Source organism: Arachis hypogaea, chromosome 18, assembly GCF_003086295.3.
Source record: "Arachis hypogaea cultivar Tifrunner chromosome 18, arahy.Tifrunner.gnm2.J5K5, whole genome shotgun sequence".
Lineage (NCBI taxonomy): Eukaryota > Viridiplantae > Streptophyta > Magnoliopsida > Fabales > Fabaceae > Arachis > Arachis hypogaea.
The window spans coordinates 115,268,135-115,289,106 of NC_092053.1; the positions used below are offsets into that span (position 1 = coordinate 115,268,135).

Here is a 20,972-nt window from a genome sequence, read left to right on the forward strand (position 1 = left end):
TTGGGTGGCCCCCCCTTGTCTGAACTAAGCTCCGCCACTGTTCACATGTATGGAACAACATATCTGAATTCTGTGCTGTTCCAGATTTCTTAATCAAAGTCTTCAAACTACAGAAGCATGTTTGGTCCTTGATCTTCTTCCTCCGTCCATAAACGAGTTAGAACCATGGCTATCATTAGATTGACACGGCAAGTCTCCACCGTGGCCTCTGTTCCCTAACTCCATCATGACAACGACTCAACAAATTTACTTACTACTAAACATACAAGGTCGTCTCACTAGAAAAATAAAGTTATTTATGCTTGAGATTGGAATCAGAATTTCTACATTGAGTCAAATTTGAGTTAATTTGATAAAACTTATCTTATTAGTATTAATATTGTAAGATTTAAAATGTGTCACACTGTTAGTTAACGTTCTGCATAAGAAAATATGGTGAAACGTTAATCATGTCATCAGTTTAGATGACGACAAAATAAATTTGACCAAAATTATTATTTTATGAAATCTATTTTAATTAATTTTATCTTTTGAAAATTAAAATAGGGCTCGAATAATCTTTTAAAGACAGATTTAATTATTAAACTCCACATAGACCTATCTCCTCAAATTCTATGCATTATCCTTGTGATTATAGTTTTGTGATTTTGTCTTTTCTTCTAAATCTTGTTCCGTTCTTTTCGGGCGTTCGCCTCACATCACACCTCTCCAACAACAGCCCCCCTCGTCACCCCATTTTCATTTTATTTTTTCTTTATTTCTCAAATTACTTTTTCTTTCCTTATTTTTATTATTATTTCTTACAAAAATTAAGAAACACGAGACGTAAATTTTAGAGGACGAATCCGCTGTGCAAATCAAAATTTTGAAACCCAAATCCAAAAACCAAAAATCCCTCAAAATGGCATTTCATGTAGCTTGTCCAATTACATGGTAATGGTAACACGCACTCTATCAATGCACTCTCACCCACCACGCACTCTCTAGTTTTTAGTTCGCACCCTTTCAAATAAAACTCTGCTTCTCACTTTTTCGCTTCTTCAATAATTTATTTCATTGTTCTCGTCTAGCTCTTTCCCACTCTTTGCGTTTTTTTGGTTTTTGTTTTTATTTTTTCAGCCGCAGAATCTGCACCTGTCCGCTAGGGTTTCTGCGCGGCCCGAAGAATGAGCAGCAGGACGACGTCGTTTCGAGGCTCCAGGATTTTCTCCGTGATCCCACCGGAATTGCGGGACTCGACGGTGGCGGTCTCACGGTGCAGGTCGCTGTACCGAAGGTGGTGCTACAGCCGCAGCCTCCGCCACCACGCCAGGTGCTACCATCTGTTGTGGACGAGGCAGACGAGGCCGCGTCGGTGCAGGCAAAGAGGGCTGCGCTGCAGCGGAAGGGGGCCGCCGCCATGGTTGCTGCTGAGGAGTATGCTCGCCGATTTGAGTCCGGGGATGTCACGGTGAGTGCAATGCCGGTTGGCTTTTGTGTTTGGATCCTGTTTTGTAGAAATGCAGACGGAAAAATTGCATCATTTATCTCTACAAGTTCACGAGTTTCTATGTTCACTCTGTATTTCTTTGTAAGAAACAATATCCAAACACAGCCTTAAGGTTGGGAGTTGGCAATGGTGGTTTGATGAGGGTTGGTTCGATTGGGGTTTTCAGCTGAGGGGCTTTGAGAATTTAATGATTCTGTTGTGTGTCTGTTTAATTTTCACTTATTTTTGATTGGCATGTTTTTCTCTGGAGTGCTGAGTTGTGTGACTGAAACCTGGTAATGGGGATTGATTCTTGTTATTCCAGTTCTTGGATTTCTTACAAAATTTTTCCTCTACAAGTTTCCACTGTTGGTTGTCAGATGAAATGGAAAAATCTTTTGACGTGTTATAGTATATCAGTAGCACTGGTTATTGGACATTACGCTTTGAGCAAACTATACAAATTCCTCCCTGCTACTCCTTCCTATTGGTTATATAAAGAATTAAACATGTGATTCTGAACATGAACTGCATATTTGTCACTGGAGATTGAATACTTTAGCTATAGTTACTTTTCACCCCTCTGTTTTGGTATCTATATGGCAGACATAGTTCTACGTGTAGCGATTAAATATAAATGTGTGTGAACCACGAGGGAAATGAAGATATTAAAGTCTAAATAAAATAGCAGTGTTTGCGGTTCATTCAGTCTTAACAGTGAGGATTTAGTTACATAGTCAATTGTGTGTAGCATTGAGTTGTCTGGTGAGGCTCTGACCTTTTCTTCTTCTGCTACTCTTTCCACAATCCTTTGTGCAAACTGCAAATGTAATGGTCATTTTGAACGCTTTATTTATTATTTGAATTACTACCAATTTTGAAAGTGTGGCTTTTTCTGTTTGTTCTTTGGAGTAGTCTTACCTAGCATCATGCATTTGAAGTTGTTTTGGAAAACTTGTTGAAGTTTTCCCCTTCCTTGCCATATATCTTATTCTCTTAATGAATTATGTTTAGGTCTAGGAAGAGTGTTTTGATAAGAGCAACCCTTAGGAAGAATTTTTCCCCACCCTGCCTTCAAGTATATTTAGTATGAATGTATTCCTGGTCAGTCTTTGTAGTTTGTTATTGTTCTCAAGACCTTGCACTCTTGCCTTTATTATTACCAGTATAATGTTGGTATAAATAAACAGGATACATCAGGAAATCACACTGGAGAAGAACAGGGTCAATCAAATGTTTTCTGTCGAATGTGCAATCGTGTTGAAAATAACGGAAGTGAGAGAGCCAAAAAGATGCTATCTTGCAAAAGTTGTGGTAAAAAATACCACAGGAACTGCCTGAGAAGTTGGGCTCAAAATAGAGGTACGAATATATGTTTGTTCATATCCTGAAGGTTTGTTATGACAAATACTTCAATTATGTATTGTGTGCATACTTACCACAACTACTGTTCCCTTGGACTTTTTTATTTGCACAAAATGTTTTGTAAATCAAATCTTAATATGCAGAACTTTAATGAATAAGGAATAATCTAAATAAATAAATTCCATATAATATAATTTGATTTAGATTTAAATTTATTTTTTTATGATACCTTTTTTTAATATTTAATAATTTTCTCGTTAGATACTTTCCTATTTTATTAATTTATTTTAAATAAGTGTTATTTGATGAAATATCATATATTATTTTCATTAATTTTATATATAAACTTCAATATTTAACATTATATTAAATTTATGTTGCTATATTCATAGTATATATTTTTAATAAATCATCATATTTGTGCATGGCCTCATTTTCTTTTTCCTTTTTCAGATTTATTTCACTGGAGTTCATGGACCTGTCGATCTTGCCGGATTTGTGAGGTGAAAATGCTCGCATCTTTTTCACTTATTTTTCATCACTTCCATGTTGAAGGCTCTTCTGTTGTGTCTTCATGTGAACAAATGATTGCTTTCAGTGATTCTGCTCTCAATTTAGCAATTGTATTTTACAAAATCTGTTTTCATACATCCTTTGTCAAAGATTTTGTAACTTAATCTTCTGGATTCTATGATTTGTTCATTATTCTTCTCAAATTGTTTCTTTATTTATTAGGTTTATTTTCATGCCAATGGAAGGTAAGGTTTGGATGTTTGATGAAATGAACAAACAGATCAATTCACACAATAAACAAAAGGGATATAGTTAGCTTTTGGTAGGAGATTGTATATAATGGAAGAGCCTTACTTTATATTTTATATACTTCTTGCCCGAATTCTGTTGGTTTTATCACCCTCATTCAGTCTTGCCTCTTTAATATCCTGCTGTTTCTCATGCTTGTTATGTATTCTAGTGTGGGTGGCTAATACCGATGATAGTTCTGTTTGTTATGTTGTGTTATTATTGAAGAAGGATATCCTCCCATCTTGTATTATTCTTCTCTTTTTGTTAATGATATTCTTCTATTATTATTATTTTTGAAGTTTTCTTATATGCTGCACCTCTCACTATCACTATAATTCAGCTTGTTTTCAATTTCAATATTTATATCTCATTTTTGGCAAAAAAAGGTTCCCCTCAAATTCTTAACTGTGAAGTTCTATAGTCATCATAGTGATTTCTTCCTGTCTGCACTTCTTGATTGTTTATTTAACGGAGTTGAATGTCTTAGCTTCTTAGGTTTCTTGAGATAAGTTGCTGCTTTAACTAATTTTTTGTTAGTTTCCTTAGTATTTTGTTCCATATGTGAACCTTCCAGGCTTGCAGAAGAACTGGAGATCCAAGCAAGTTCATGTTTTGTAAAAGGTGTGATGGTGCCTACCATTGTTACTGTCTGCAACCTCCTCATAAGGTAGGAAGTGTATAATGTGTCAGTGCAATCACTATTCAACTTATAGCACTTTCCAGTATGAACAACCATCTCATTTTTGTTTTTTCATAATTTAGAATGTTAGTACTGGTCCCTATTTGTGCCCAAAGCATACAAGGTGTCACAGTTGTGGATCAAATGTCCCTGGAAATGGACCAAGCTTGAGGTAAATATTGGTAACTTTAGAGTCTGTTTGCATATTTGTGTTATTCCATAAATTTGTTTCTAATTCTGTTATTTCTTTTGAATTATGATATACAAGCATGTTTCGAAACTTCGTAAAAAGTTGTTTGTTGTTTTTGGAGGAGAATTAGCGGTAAGGACCACTAGTAAAGGTGAGTTAAAAAGAGGGGCCAAATATGCTAATTATTGATAACGACCATAATAAATTTTATTTAAAGAGAAGGATCATGTTATTTTCATTAAGTTACAATGTTACCTTTCAATATAGCATTCCCCTCTCATCTATCATATTCTACCTTCCAAAATTAAGTTCTTAAAATTCACAGTTTCACTACCTATTCATTATATCTGATTATCTGTATTCCATGAACCCAAACTCAGATTCATTTTATCCTATCATCAGGGATTGGATGAACCTTTCAGCTTATTTGTAATCCCACATTACGTTTGTGTGTTTTATTTATTTGGAGAAGTCTTTCACTTTAATCAAATACATAAAAGATGAATAAGTATAGGCAATTAACTTTTTATTTGCTAACATTAGTCATTTTTTATTATAAAATTATTATTTTAACTCTTATGTTTTGGAAGGTTTAAGGTTTTTAAGGTTAGGATTTAGAGTTTAGAAATTAAAATTTAGAATTTAAAATTTAAAAATTTAGGATTCAAAAAAGTTGACTCCTAATTGAACTCGATAAAAGATTAGTAACATTCCATAAGCTTTTCATCTAGAAAACTCATTTATCATCGACAACTACGCACATAGGCTAGCTCCCCAACTGATGAGATTTTTTAGATTGATGGAATTAGTTAATCCAAAATCAATTATAGCTATATATGTGAAAACAGACTCTTGGCTAGAATTTCCTCGTTACAGCACTTTGATACCCAAGAAGATAGGTTTTGCGGAAATCGGGTGGGGGGCATTGAGCATAAAGGTGGAAAGAAAGCTCAATTACAATGGGAATGAATGATAACATTAAGGGATATCATGGTCATTTATAAATTTCTTTTGGTCCTTATTCGTAAATAAATTTTATGAGGTCCTTTACAAATAATTTTAGTTTAATTGGTCCTTTTCACTAATTAATATGTGCTAATGGTCCTTTACGATAATTTTTCTTTTTTTTTTTTCTCCACCAAATAAACAGAAACTTTTCAAAAGGATTGTAATTTGTTTTATAGAATTTAAGCTTCAGTGGGAAAAAGGTTAAGTTGGTTTTGAGAATTATTAGCTTATAATCTATTTCTACAATACAGAGTTATTACAAGATTAACCCTGACTAGTATATATTATAGATTGAAGGGGGACCCTTGGAGCAATGATTGAGTTGTCTCCGTGTGACCTCATGGTCACAAGTTCAAGATTGGAATCAGCCACTGATGCTTACCTTATGTTAGGTTGCTTACATTACACTCTTTGGATGCGGCCCTTCTCCGGCCCTATGTAATGCGGCATGCTTTGCCCTACCCCCTTTGTTATATATTATAGGTTTAGGGTTCTGTACCCGTTGAGTATTTTTACCAACATACAAGCAATTTTTTTAATACAATCCAAATGGAATCGAATTATCCTGGAAACCACTTTCAACATACATAAATTGATTATCATATAATTGATTTTGTAGAAAAACAAGTATGCAAATAAGCAAGTATTGAAATCAGTTTAATCTTTTATAAAATAAGGTATAATCTTTTGCTTTTCGAAACAATCACGTAAACCATGACCTTTCTATTATGCATGACTGTCTTAGTTAGTTGACACCCTTAGGCCCTAGGAATGTTGTTACATGAACACTGAAGCTCAGTTTTGATTTCTTCACCATTGTTTCCTTTAATTTCTCTAGGTGGTTCCTGGGATACACCTGCTGTGATGCATGTGGAAGATTGTTTCTGAAAGGGAACTACTGTCCTGTTTGTTTAAAGGTATTGTTTATTTATATTTTGATCTGGATCTTATAACCGGCTATTATTTGATCCTAAGTTCACGAAATGTAAATACACAGTCAATTCTGTGATTATATGTTGTTTTGTCGATATGGTTTCTGTTTCTAGTCATTATGAACATGATTACTATTGTAAGACATTAAGTCATAATTGATATCATTATGGTAAGTTCTAGGAAAATCTAATTTGTGATTGTTTGTCTAATTTTGGAAGGAAGTTATATCCAGAATTTTTACTGTATTTAGGTGATTACATATTTAGAATTTTGAACTACCTTGGTATTTGGAGAATGCACTTACGTATTGATAGTTTCTCATGTTAATTTACTCTTGAAAATAGGGTTATTCCAGAGTGTGATTTTGAAGAAAATTCAAAGTTGAGTAGATCTTGTTATCTTTGTATGTTTTGTAGGTTTATAGAGAATCGGAATCAACTCCAATGGTATGCTGTGACATTTGCCAACACTGGGTACATTGCCAGTGTGATAATATTAGGTTAGTATCAATAAAGATTTTTGGTAAAGATAACCTTACTTGTATTATGTTCTTTTTTTCCTTTGAAATTGTATGTATTTGTTTAGTTATATTTTCATAAATTGGTTATTTAGTTTTAACTTCGTAGTTTTATATCCCCCAATGCGAATAGTGCATTTAGATTTTAATAATGTGATTGAATAGCTACTTACTGTTATCGTATTCAGCAAAATTGATATTAGCACTTTCCATTAAAAAAAGCTCTTAAGTGATTGCAGAAGAGACCAGGGAGAGGGCTGTGGGTTGGTGGAAGTGGCTTCTTTTTGTGAAAAAGCTGCTTGTTCTAATTTGTTTTTTTCATAAGAGAGAATAAGATAGCAAGGAAAATATTATGTGCAGGAATTAAGTCGATTACCTGCAGCAGAACTAGTTTTACAGTGCGGTTGGTGTGGTTTTCTCCCCATGTTTTATTGTTGGTTATTTTGTTTGTTTGTTTTGTGGTGCCCAAGCCCCCCTCCCCAGTGGCAGGTAAGCTTAACAATAGTTTAGTAACAAATGGAATGTAAGGGTTTTCTTTTGGTTTCTTTTTTTTTTTTTGGTTTGGTTATTTGGGGGGAGGGGGTGATCAAAGAGAAGTTCTCTATTTGGAAGTATAATAATATTTAGGTAGGGAATGTAAATTAGGGGAATGGTTTTCCATCTTTCCCTAAACTTGGTGATGTGCTATCAAATGAATTCTAGGGAGCTCTGATAGCAGTTACTGTAACTGCTTCAGACTATACCAGATAGTGTGTGTATAATTACTGCCTTGAATGCTACAAAGGTTAGGGATATTTGAGAAATTTGTTGCTTTCTTAGACTCAACTACTAATATCTTCAATTATACCTCCTCTCTTCTTTTACATTTGCTAACTTAATATTAATCCCCTATTTCATACCTAAAGGCTAAAGCCAAGTAGCTAGAGGCCCAGTTCCTATCGCATTATCAAATACTTTTTACCCGTTTGGATCTATTTTGTTAATGAAAGAACATCCAGGATGTGTTTTCGCTATAAATAAAGATGCAATGTTTCTTTTCTGCTTGTTAGCGGATTTGGCTAGTTAGTTCACCTTGGAAGACATGTTTTGCAGTGACGAAAAATATCAACAATTTCAAGTGGATGGAAATCTTCAGTATCAATGTCCTACATGCCGTGGGGAATGTTATCAGGTATGCAGTGTATATTAATATTTATGTGTTTCATGTGTTGTTTGATCTATGTAATTGACTCCGTCTAGTGGAAAATGACTTGATTGGTTGTTTATTCTTTTTATTCATACATATGTCCATATATTATTGTGGCTCAGCCTCCATGGAAAGAACTCCTTGGAATGAAGCAACAGCATCGACTAATCAGTTTCTCAGTTGATGGGATCTAATATATTAAATCCCCAAAGTGGTCCCTGATATTCATGCCATGCACAGATTTGGTTCTTGAGGTTCCAATTGCACTAATATTGTCCCCGAGATTGATCTCTAGGCGCCATAGTGGTCCCTCGACCCCTCTCTGCCAGCGACTCAGCAAATGGAATGATGAACTGACACTCCAATACCCTGGTCACTGGTGAAACGACGTCGTTTGCTTTTGGCGCCCGATGAAAGTAGATGCGATGTCATTTTGATATATGTTGGCATCTAAAATGGTTTTCGCATATATCAAAACGATGTCGCATATGCTTTCATTGGGCGCCAAAAGCAAACGACATCGTTCCACCAGTGTCCAAGGTGGCATTGGATTGCTTCACCTAACTCCACTTGCTGAGTCACTGCCAGAAAGGGGTCGAGGGACCACCATGGTGCCCGAAGATCAATTCTGGGACGATAATAGTGCAATTGGAACTTCAGGGACCAAGTTGGTGCATGGTGTGGATCTTAGGGACCACTTTGGGGATTTAGTCGGGTCTAATACCTAACCTGGATGACAATATTGCTTTAAAACTCTTTAGATTGAGCATGTTTGGTCATTATTCCATTATTTATATATCCAATTATTATACTCCAGATCAAGAATCATAAAGATGCTGTTCAAGAGCTTTGGAGGAGAAGAGATGTAGCTGACCGAGATTTAATTGCCAGCTTAAGGGCTGCAGCTGGTTTACCAACTCAAGAAGAAATCTTTTGTATTTCACCATATTCAGATGATGAAGATAGCGGGCTTCTAAAGTTAAAGAGTGAATCTGGACATTCCCTGAAATTCTATATGAAGAACTTGTCTGGTGACTCAACAAAGAAGATGAAAGATTATGGAAAGAAACATTCAAGCGGAAAGAATGCTAGGAAAAAGGATCTAGAGACATTTATTGATAAAATTGATGCACAATGTAATCTTGAGGGACACAGTGGATTGAAATCTTTGCATGGGTTGGATGATGATATCCAATCCCATGAAAATGAAGTTCCCAATGTTTATTCATCACCTGCTGCTGGAAGCATGAGTCAAACTGAAGGATCTTGCCCTGTTAATCAGCCAGTGATTTTGAGACACAAATCTGTAGATGAAGCAAGCATTTATGATGAAGAGAGGAGACCTAGAGTTGTTCGAATTAAAAGCAGCAAGGCACACACTCTTGATAGTGCAGGGGAGAGTGGAAAGCCTGCTGATATGACCCAGAATGTGAAAGGGAAGAAGTTGGTTATAAATTTGGGGGCACGTAAGATTAATGTTTCTTGTTCTCCACAGTCTAATTCATCAAGCTGCCAAAGAGATCAAGCTGTGATTGCCCATCATGGTATGCATCTCTTCTCAATTATTTTTCTTCATTTATTTTATTTTATTTTTTTGGCAATAGTGACTTCGAGTACGAGGATTTTAGGATCTTATTGTGTGAAAGTCGGCTGCTGCTCAATCTTTAACCAACATGGCCCTTTCACAAAATCTATCAAAATTTACTTAATTACAGCAATGTGTGCGTGCAATATCCATGCGCTCGCTGCACATACATTTGAGTGATATGATAACCCGTTTCTGTTTCTGTTCTCTTTTAAGTTGTGACTTTTTATTGTTTGGATTCTCTTTCTGCGAGGTTTGCGCACATGTGTGTCTGAACACACAGACATGCATATATTAACATAGTTTGGACTTTTACTTCTAAAATATCTAATGCAGCAAAAATTGGTTCATGTCACTTGCAGGAAACAGAATTGACTCTGGTCAATCACAAGTTATAAAGGGTTCTGTAAGAGAAGGAAATGTAATCAAATTGGGAAAATTTAAGCCAGAAATTTCTGAACTGAATTCAACCTCTGTTAGGGGTAGTGGTAGTCTGTCTGATGGATGTGAAGCTGTTCCTTCACAGCAACCTCACATCATGCTGGGTAAAGATAGTACTGATGGAATTGATCAAGTTGGAGCCGTAGAAGATATGCCTCAAAGAGGTGAAAGAATGTTGACGGGAAAGTTTCCTGAAGGCGGGTCTCATGCAGATAAAAATATTAATCAGATGCCTTCACATTCTTCGACGAAAGATCCTAGAACTTCACTAAGATTTAAACTCAAGAAACCAAGCTTTGAAAACGGAAAAATTCCTCATCAGGACAAATCTTCAATCAAGGGACAGAGGTCTAAAAGGAAGAGGCCACCACCTTATATGGAAAAAACATCATTTAATGAGGATGATGTAACACAATTGCATCAGGACAATCTAATGGATGAGATTATGGATGCCAACTGGATATTGACGAAATTGGGTAAAGATGCAATTGGAAAGAGAGTTGAAGTTCATCAGGCCCCTGACAATTCTTGGTTAGCTTATTTTATTGCTCTTTTTTAATCACTTGACAGTAATAGCATGCACTAGTGATGCTGGCAATGTCAGTCATGTTTTGTTAATTTAGTATTATATGAATCTTGCTATATATTTCTCTATGCTTCTTGCCTCAACTTTTTTTGAACACATGCCCACTTTATTAGATACGTTACCTTTTAAAACCTTCTAAAATGCAGGCACAAGGGAGTGATTACTGACATAATTGACGGCTCTTCAAATTTATATGTCACTATAGATGATGGAAGGGTGAAAATCTTGGAACTTGGGAAACAAGGGATCCGTTTGGTTCCTCAGGAACAGAAGAGACCAAAAACATGAATGAAATGTCCACTCTTGGTAATTAGGTCATGTGGAGACTTTATATTCATTGAGTTGCAGCGAATTTAATGTTCGAAGCCTCCAGTTAGTGTGGGTTTATACAGATGTTGCTCCCACTGGTGGTCCTGTGGTTATTTCTGCGCAAAGCATTGTTGGAGCTATCTCACTTTTGTTTAAGAATGTAACCTTGTCTTACCTTCCATTCTTTTCCTCACTGCGAGTTCATCAGGCATAGTTTTTGTTCTTTTCTGCATGTGTCTAGCTTTCATAGATTAGCTTCTACCTGTGGTTTAGAATAGGGGGAGAAAGTGCAAGTATTAGATGTAAGACCATTATTACTTGTTCTGAACTAGCCTTAATGGAATGAGATATTTGTCTCGATTGTAGATCCTAGGGCATTGGCTTAAGTTCATAAAATGCTTGTAACGATCATGCATCGATAAAGCATCAGTAGTTAGTAGATATAGGTTGATTAGGTCTTGGTTATGCTGCTCTGTTTAAAGCTAGATCTTATTTTGCCGTTTGTTTTCTTAACTTTTGGCACCCATTTTGTTGAACCTATATTGCAATCTAAATACCAAAATGCACTATCATCGAATTATAGTGCAACATTATGTTACTATTTTTCTTTTATTTAAATTTTTGGTACTTGTAGCTCATCCTTTGTATATGTATGATTGCGCATTAGAAATTCAGGTTTTAGTGGAGGAAAAAAAAATTATAATCCCCCAGAGTTCACTATTTCGCTTTGACTTGTATAGAATCCGTATATAGTTCAAAGTGTAATATCTTCTGCATAAAAGCATGAAGTTTATGCATTCTCAGAACTATTAATGTATAGTTAACTGGCAAACTTGTTCCTGGAAATCATCACCCATGTATTTATAATTGTTAGAGATAGATCTCATATTGCATCAACCTATCAGCTTTTTGGGGCTAAGGCTAATTCTATGATGAAAAGACTTGTGTGGAGAAAATAAAGAGGAGTCAGGAATGTATAATTTATATTAAAAAATTAATAAAAATAAAATGGAACATTTTTTTAGCTAGATATTGAATTATCTATTAAAGAGAATTTCATTCTTTTCATATTTTTTTCTCTCCGCCATAATATGCACCGTATATCCATTGGTTCGATACTAGTGAAAAAACTGAAATGGCAAACATGTGCTACGGAACTAAGGGTTGAATCAAAGCTTTGAGAAAATTTTGAAGTGTCTGAGACTTTAAAAGGTTTTTCAAATTGATCATCTAAGAGAACTTCAATATTTACTATATATAGTATTTACAATTATAATTGAATGAGTCGATTATAATCTGCCTCTTGTTTCTTTGAATGGAACTTATGAGCTCTGATTCCTCTATTTCCGAGACTGACTTCCGCCCTCCGGAGGAGGAAGATTTGATGTCAAGAAGCACCAAAAAAATAAAAATGAATGCAGAAAACATAGGCGCACAAGGGAGAGAAGGTGTTTTGGAAGAAGTAGGAGAAGGTGACCAAAGGAATACTGAAGGAAAAAAGAACCAGACAGTAGATAATGACAAATCAGAATTGAGCAAGACGGTTAGAAGATCCTACAGAGACATGGTTGTGGAAAATGGATTTGGATAGCTGAACTCGCAAGAAATTGTAGAGATGGTTTTAGAAGACTACATCCCGGATGATGTCGGCATAGATCCCCTTAAGGAAGATCAAGCACCCCTCAATCATAAACCTACAATTGATGTCCTTTGGAGGAATATGATGATTGGTGCAAACCATGGAGACTTTCTTTAATAGTTAAACCTCTCGGTAAGACACTCAACCTGCAAGCGATTGATAGATGAGTGCAAAGACGTTGGGTTAAGAAGGGTCTATAAGGGTTATGGATCTTGATGGGAACTTTTTCCTGGTCAGATTTACTGATCAAGATGATTATGCCCATGCCTCTCTTTGAAGGCCCTTGGATGATAGCAGACCATTACCTGCTAGTTCAGAGGTGGAGGCCCTTGTTTATCCCTCATGAGATGGACGTGCAAAATATTGCGGTATGAATTCGTATTCCTAATCTTCCAGCTGAACTTTATAATAAATTTTTTCTTTGGAAGGTTGGAAAGTCCCTAGGCACTATGCTTAAGGCTGATGAGTTAACAACTATCCTTTCTAGAGAGAGGTTTGCTGGAATATGCGTTGAAATTGATTTACGAAAGCAGATTATCCTGTCCTTTTCAGCCCTTGGAAAATATTTTAACATTGTCTACGAGGATCTACATCAAATTTGTTTTAATTGTGACTGATATGAACATAGGATGAAAAATTGTTTGGACAAGGTGATTGGAACCACCAGCATAGGAGGACCGGCAATGGAAGAGGGAGACAAACCTAACCAGAAGGAAGGTAGCAACGGTCAGGAGACAAATCAGGAAAGGCAGAATTAGCAGCAACACCTGGAAAGGAAAGAAAATCCTAGTGAGATAAATCAAGAAATGATATCTCCAAATTTGGAGGAAGCAAAACCAAAGGGGAAAGATTTGCATAACAACTCTACGTCTCTACCAATCAGGAGGAAATAAATGAGGATCAAGGGAATAATCCCTTTGGACCATGGATGATTATGAAGAAAAATCCAAGGAGGATCAAGCCTAAAGCCAAAAATTTAGGGAAGAAAAAAAAAGAAAGAGCACACCAATCAAGATTCCAAATCCTTGCGGAAGAAAATCAAGAAGCTAATATAGGGGCTGAAGAAAAGGAACCCAGTGTCATTCAAGTAATTAATTTGGCAGAAAATAATGGTAGCCAATTGCCTGAGACTAGCAAAAAGCTAGGTACTAACCAAACAGCCAGAAAAGGAAATGCCATATCATCCCAAAAACAACAACAGAAGCAAAAGAACCCTATTCCCATCATTAAAGGAAAGAATACTGCCATATGAAAGAAGACAGTAGCAGCTCCTAAACATGTCAAAAAATCTGTGTAGATTTAGAAGATCATCACAAGCACCTCAAATAATCAGGACAACAACCCCTTAATACAAGTTATTCAAAAAGAAAAAGAAGATAAGCATAAAGAGTACTGGAGACAATTTTCCTACCTCTAAACAAACAGATTGCTAGAATAATAATGACATGGCAATTCATCTTGGAGATCATATGGACCATACTACTCAAAAACTCATCACTAACATCATGGGTGGTGGCCAAAATCAACAGATCATCATGGAAGGCGATACAAAACCCCCGGACTCAGAAGCTTGCGTCTAGTAGCGCACCAGTAAAGGATGCTTACATGAATGAATCAGAATCACAGATGATGGAAAAATCTCCACAAAGGGTAGAGAGGGTGGTCCAAGCCACTGAAGGCAAGCCCATAGGGGCAAAAGTCTTCTGATGAATTTAGCGAGTTTCTTTTCCTATCTTTTATATATGGTTATTATGAATGTTTTGATTTTGAATTGTAGAGGAGTCTCCTCCAAAATATTCCCTTTTATTATTAAGAATCTAACGTATCATCACAAACTAAAGTTGTGTGTGTTACTTGAAACTCATGTCTCATGGTCTAAAGCTGAGGGGGTGATCCAAAAGCTGGGCTTTGATTCTTGATGCATTAGTAAAGCTAAAGGTTTTGCCAGAGGAATTTGGTGCCTTTGGAATAAGCATGAGTGGAGCATTGAACCCCTTAATATTCAGAAACAATTTTTTCACATGAGGATTAGAGATAATGAGAATAGAAGCTAGTTTTTTACTAGCGTTTATGGTAGTCCACAACCTGGGAATTGGAGTAGGCTTTGGAATGACATGGAGAGTATAGCCGCTGTTACACAGGGACCATGGTGTCTTGGTGGAGACTTCAACTCCATCTTGAGCCTGGAAGAGTCCGGGGGCAACTCCAACCTCTCCCAAGATACAAGCAGGTTTCATGAATGCATTCAGCGCTGTGGGATTAAAATCTGGGCTTCACTGGTCCCTCTTTTACTTGGCAAAGAAATCATATAAAGTGCAGACTGGACCGCTTTCTCTGCAATATGAAGTTCAGTGATTTGTTCCCAGAAGTTGGCGTAAAACACCTCCCTAAAAGGAAGTCGGACCACCTCCCTATTTTAATGGACTTTGACACCTTAACGGGAGAAAAAAGGGATAGACCGTTTAGGCTCCTGGCACCATGGATTCTACACGAAGATTATAATAATCTGGTGAAAGATAGTTGGTGCAATGAAAGAGACCTCATCATCAACATTAATAATTTTAGGGAAAGGCCAAAATACGGAATAAAGAGGTTTTTGGTCATATTTTTAGGAATAAGCATAGAATTATGCTTAGTCTTCATGGCATTAACCAGAATTATCTTTCAACAAGTGTAATAGGCCCTACCATGGATGTAATAAAATTGAAATTATAATTTTAAATTATTTTGTTAAGATTAATTTGAATTATAATAATTTGATTAATAAAAATATAACATGTTCATCTAGTGATAAGTGTATTAACTCAAATAGTTATTAATTGGTTTTAGTAATTTACTTTTTTTAATAAATCAAATATATATACTCAATGTGACCATAAATAATCAAGTAATATTTAAACCTACTAACAAATTTTTATGTATTATTTTACTGTCAAATAAGAACATATCAAAATCAGCTCAAAATAAACAATAAATTATTAGAGAATTCTAATGCACAAAGTTTTCCAATAAACAATAAATAATTTAAACCCACTAAAAAATAACTCAACACTTTTCTTTGATGCCTGCAAAACATATACTTGAAACAATATTATATCAATATTAGTATATAATCGTGCAATAATTTTTTATTTTTTATATCCATGTATATTCTCCAATTCTCATTCATACATATGATTAACAATTTTTTTTAAATAGTGATGTTTTAATTTTTTTTCACGTATCTTCATATGTTAGCAAGAAAAGCAAAATATTGTATTGTGACTCTTTTTCTTTTACCACGTTTTAATCTTAATCAATCAATCTTGTATCCACACAATATAATTAAACTTTTAATCACTCTAATCTATTGATGAATTACGCTTCTCCTCTTAATAATTGCATTACTAATTTGAAATACAAAAAAAAAAAAAAACATATGATACATATATCCAAGAAAAAAAAAACTTAAAAGTCGGAAAAAAATTATTTTAAAAAATTTAAAAATAACATATCCAAAAAGAATAGTCGTAATATATAAATTGATGCAACAATTTAAATTTCTCTAAAACTAATCTAATCAAATATCAATATTAGAACTAAATTATTTAAATAATATTTAATCTATTCTAGTCCTTAGACACGTATAAATTAGAGTCATTCTCGTAACGACAACCAACTGAAACAACATCATAAGTTCGAATATTTAGAAGTCGTGCAAATTTAGACCATCCCCTTATTAAATAAGCTTCATCATCCGCTATCCATGCAATGTGGCAATGTATAGAATTGCCACACCGAGAAACTAAACTGACATTTATTTTTCTCAATGGCATTGCATTAATGCAAAAGAAGACCGGTAATTTTTGAAAAAAAAAAACACAATATGTTATAAAATTATTTTAATTATGAAAAGTTTAAAATAAAAAAAACTGAATATATTACCACTCGTTGAAATTGCATTAGGTTGGTCATAATATGTGAGTAGATCCAACCTTCCATCGGTAAAATAGAGTTTACTGCTCCTTCATTGGACGCTTACATCTATGTAATTAGAATCCGAATTAGTGAATACAACTTGAGATAGTATTTGATGGATGTGGTGCATTGTAAATGATTGCGACAAAAGACAATCACACTGGAACATTAGACGAAAAGACAATCATACTGGAACATTAGACGAAAAGAAAAAGTTGGAGTAAGAACAATCATTAAATTATCAAAAGAATAATATAGTAGAATGAATATATAAAAAAAACTATAAAAAATTATAAATTATTATCTTAAAAGGATCAACGTAACTTCGATGAAAAACAAAAAATACATTCTTATTCTATGAAGTAGTCAAGGAAGAATAATAAGTCAAAAAAATGAGTTGACCCTTAGATCTAGGCTCACGAACCACAAAAAACACTGTATATAGACTTTATTAGAACAAAAATAATTATATAAATTAGTTATTATTAAATTAATTTTTTATTATTTACGTTATACATCATATATTTGCCGTGATTGAATAGGCTATTATCATATCATATACATTTTTATCATGATTAGAATCATAGATTTTTGTTTTAATTTTTTAAGGTAGATATCAATATCAACTTGCTAAAAAATACGATTAATTTAAAATTATATTATAATTATTAAAAATTATTGACAATGAACATAATTATGTATTAAATGTTGATTTGATATATAATTATAAAAAAAATTATTGATAGTTAACATAATTATGTATCAATATAATTAAAATAATTAAAAATATTTTCGATTGATAATTAGTTTAATAATGTATTAAATATTAATTTTGTATAATTATAATAAATATATTTTTCTAAATTATAATAATTATACATTATTCATTAAATGCTAATTTTAATATAATTGTAATATTGTAATATAATTATAATAAAGATATTTTTAAAAAAAATTAGAAGAGAGAATAATGCTTTCATTTATGAGGAACTGACACATCACTTTTATTAGTTGATAATGTATTAAATAATAATTTTATATAGTTATAATAAAGATATTTTCCTAAATTAGTATAATCATGCATTATTCGTTAAATGCTAATTGTAATATAATTATAACAAAGATATTTTTCTAAAATAAATTTAGATGAGAGAATAATACTTTCATTTTGGAGGAAAAAAGAATAATTTATGAGGAATTAACACCTCACTTTTATTAGTTGGGGGAAAACTCAGTTTTAATATATTTCTCATTATTATATATTTTTCTTTAATCATATATTCAGTGTTTTCTTTTCTTTGTTTCAACATTTCGAACCTAGGTTTAACTTCTCATAGTTCTCACTTCTTAGTCATTCCATTAAATATAGTTGATAACTATTGAAATTCCTCGATTAACAAAAAAATATATATTATTATATGATAGAATTAATATAAGTATATTTTATTATTAAATAAACAAAGTTAATGTAAAATAAGATTACTCGTAAAAAAAGCAAAGAAAACAAAATTAAAATAGCAAAAGTGATAAAAATATTATTTTTATAATTTTGTTCTGTTATTTTTATGTATAGAAGATTAGAAAATAGTAAATTTCTAACTAAATTAATTTGTATTTATTGTATTCAATTTAAATAAGTAATAAATTATTTTATTTTAATTTATTCCTTAAATTTATATATCACAAAAATCAAATCAATTAATTGATATACATAATTTTAAATTATGTGATACTTAAATATCTAATCAAATCAATTAGTTGATATAATTAATTCATCATAATGAATTGTATTTAATGAATTAAAAAAAATAAATTAGGAAACACTTTCAGAAACATGCTACGTCGACTCTATCATTAAATGTAAAAATTCTATTTTTATGTAATAGAATAGATAATATAATAGACAGCGAGGAAGAAAAAGATAAGCATTTTAAATCTTAGGTTATTTCATTTAGATGTTGCAACGTGAGTATCACATTTAATGAGTAACTTAGTCTACCTTATGGACCTTTTTGTAACTTTATTTCAGTATCAATGAAATTTCATCACTAGTAATAAATTAAAATCCAAAATAAAACTAAAAGAAAAAGTAAAGAGCATAAAATTATTAATTGAAATTTAATTTAATTTTTTGTTATTATAATAGTTATTTTTATTCAATATACTAACACCATACAAAATTAATCATAAGAAAATATAAAATATAAATAAATATACTAAATTAAGAGATAAAATTATATTTGTTATCTTATTTTTACTTTTAGCATAATAGAATATTATGTACTCAACATAATTTAAGATGCAAATTATAATTAATTAGTAAAAGCAAATGGAAGGATGACTTTAATTAGTATTCGATAAAATATTCATTTAGAATAATTAAAAAAAGTAAAAATATGATATTATTAAAAATAATACATTTTTATGTTTAAAAAATATATTTAAATAAAATATTTGTAAAATATAAAATTTAGAGTAACATAGCTTCATGAACATTAATCGTTAATCAATTATGAACTAACATAAAATCATAATACAATTTATTTACGAAAAAATAATCAACAATTAATATTAATAAATATAAAAATTATCCAAACACTTTTATTAAAAGTATGAGTCGTTAATTATTATTCATTATTAATAATAATAAATTATTAATAATTGACTATTTGGTATAAATTATAATAAATTATATGATATTTTAAAAAAATAAAATAAATAAGAAGAAAATAAAAAGAAATAGAAGAGATAGAAGACTACAACAAAATAAATTAAGTGTGAGAGTTATTATGTTTTTTTTTGTAAATTTCATACCACATCCGTTCAATAATAATAAATAAAAATACGTCAATTTGATATCTAAGAGAAAATAATGAGATAAAATCATAACACAGTTCTAAAGTAAAAGCTTAAATTAGACCATAATATCATTGTACAACACAAATTGAAAGTAATTTTACACTACAATATACCATACATGACTTAAGTTTAAATACGATTTTTTTTATTTATACATACATGATAACACCATGGTCTATAAATGCTCCATGGATCGGATAACATATCATATATTGCTCTGAATGATGAGCACGGAAGTTGGAGAGTGTAGGGTGGTTTGTGTCTACGATAGTTGCCTTCTTGCGACGACACCTCATAGGAAGAAAAATAATTGTTGTAAAAGCTACTTAATGAAAGAGTAATTGGTAAACAAATAATATTTTCTTCTAGTATATATGATCTTTTATAGTGGTAAAATAAAAATGGAAGGAATAAAATTTTGTATTTTTATATTAGGAATAGAATTTGATATTTATCCTAATAAAATTAAATAATTAATTAGTTATAATTCATGTATTTAAATATTAAGTATATAAAGTAGTCGTAATACTTCTTGTTATCAGAGTGACGCAGTCGGAAGCGTGACATTCTGGTAGTGAGGGTGTTACGTTATGGTATCAGAGCGGTCTTTCCTGTAGAGCCTGAGGAATGGACTATACTTCAATTGCATACTCTGAGCGTCTGTCATGTAATAGGTCTCGTTCAGATAACGAGAATTAGAGCTTTATACACATGACGGTCTATTGATTAATGCCATTAGTATTGCATTGCATAATTCCTGGCATTAAGTTTCGCCGGCTTAACACTAGTAAATTATGCATATGGAAGCACGGTTATCATAGAAGATATGCGAGTCATAGATAACGTGAGTCGCGGGTTTTGGGAACGTTAGAAATTATTTCTCGAAGTTACTCGGTTAATTGTCTTGAACTTTGCGAATATCATGTATCTTGTTCCTGCTTGGTATGCTCTAAGGTTCTTGTTTGCGATTCATTTCTTGGAATGTGATCGGATTATCTTCCAAAATTCTGCCCTCTTGTTCACGTGTGCTCTTGTTTGATCCTAATTGCATATGTCTGCTTAAAACCCTTGGTGTATTTACCTTCTTTATTTAGGCACTTCCTCTTGAGTCATGTATTTTTTGATATACATTTGAACCTGTTATGATACAGTATACCTTTTTAAGTTTTTACTCCGAGTCCTTTGTAAATAAATTGTGATTTAGTTTTCCTCTTATTTGACAATAATTACAGCCATTCTTTAAATCTTAACAAAATCGCTTTTGATTTGATATGCACTTCTTTATATAAACTTTGAAAGTTCCTTATATAGTTTAAAACTAATTGTTTCTAATACCTCACTTGTTCTTTCACTGATTTATGGAAATATATTCACTATAAATACAACTTGATTTTTTAACAATTTTATTACAGTTTTTATGAATATCTTTATTTGATTATATATTTA

The 20,972-nt window shown here is 32.6% G+C and overlaps 1 protein-coding gene and 1 long non-coding RNA gene across 2 annotated transcripts; one reads left to right on the plus strand and one right to left on the minus strand.

The window, feature by feature from the left end:
* The first annotated feature begins 593 nt into the window (after window positions 1-593).
* LOC112773153 (uncharacterized) lies at window positions 594-11,669 on the plus strand. The gene is made up of 12 exons (XM_025818214.3): window positions 594-933; window positions 1,120-1,450; window positions 2,659-2,830; window positions 3,287-3,336; window positions 4,212-4,304; window positions 4,400-4,488; window positions 6,353-6,431; window positions 6,864-6,946; window positions 8,057-8,135; window positions 8,968-9,694; window positions 10,098-10,707; window positions 10,909-11,669. Exons 1-12 carry the CDS (start codon window positions 902-904, stop codon window positions 11,048-11,050), a joined length of 2,487 nt encoding a protein of 828 aa, XP_025673999.1. The 5' UTR covers window positions 594-901; the 3' UTR covers window positions 11,051-11,669.
* Window positions 11,670-13,255: 1,586 nt separating this feature from the next.
* Window positions 13,256-15,240, minus strand: LOC140181143 (uncharacterized). The gene is made up of 2 exons (XR_011875799.1): window positions 14,122-15,240; window positions 13,256-13,477 (listed from the first exon to the last, which is right to left on the minus strand). It is a non-coding gene; the product is annotated as an uncharacterized lncRNA (long non-coding RNA).
* Between the last annotated feature and the right edge of the window lie 5,732 nt (window positions 15,241-20,972).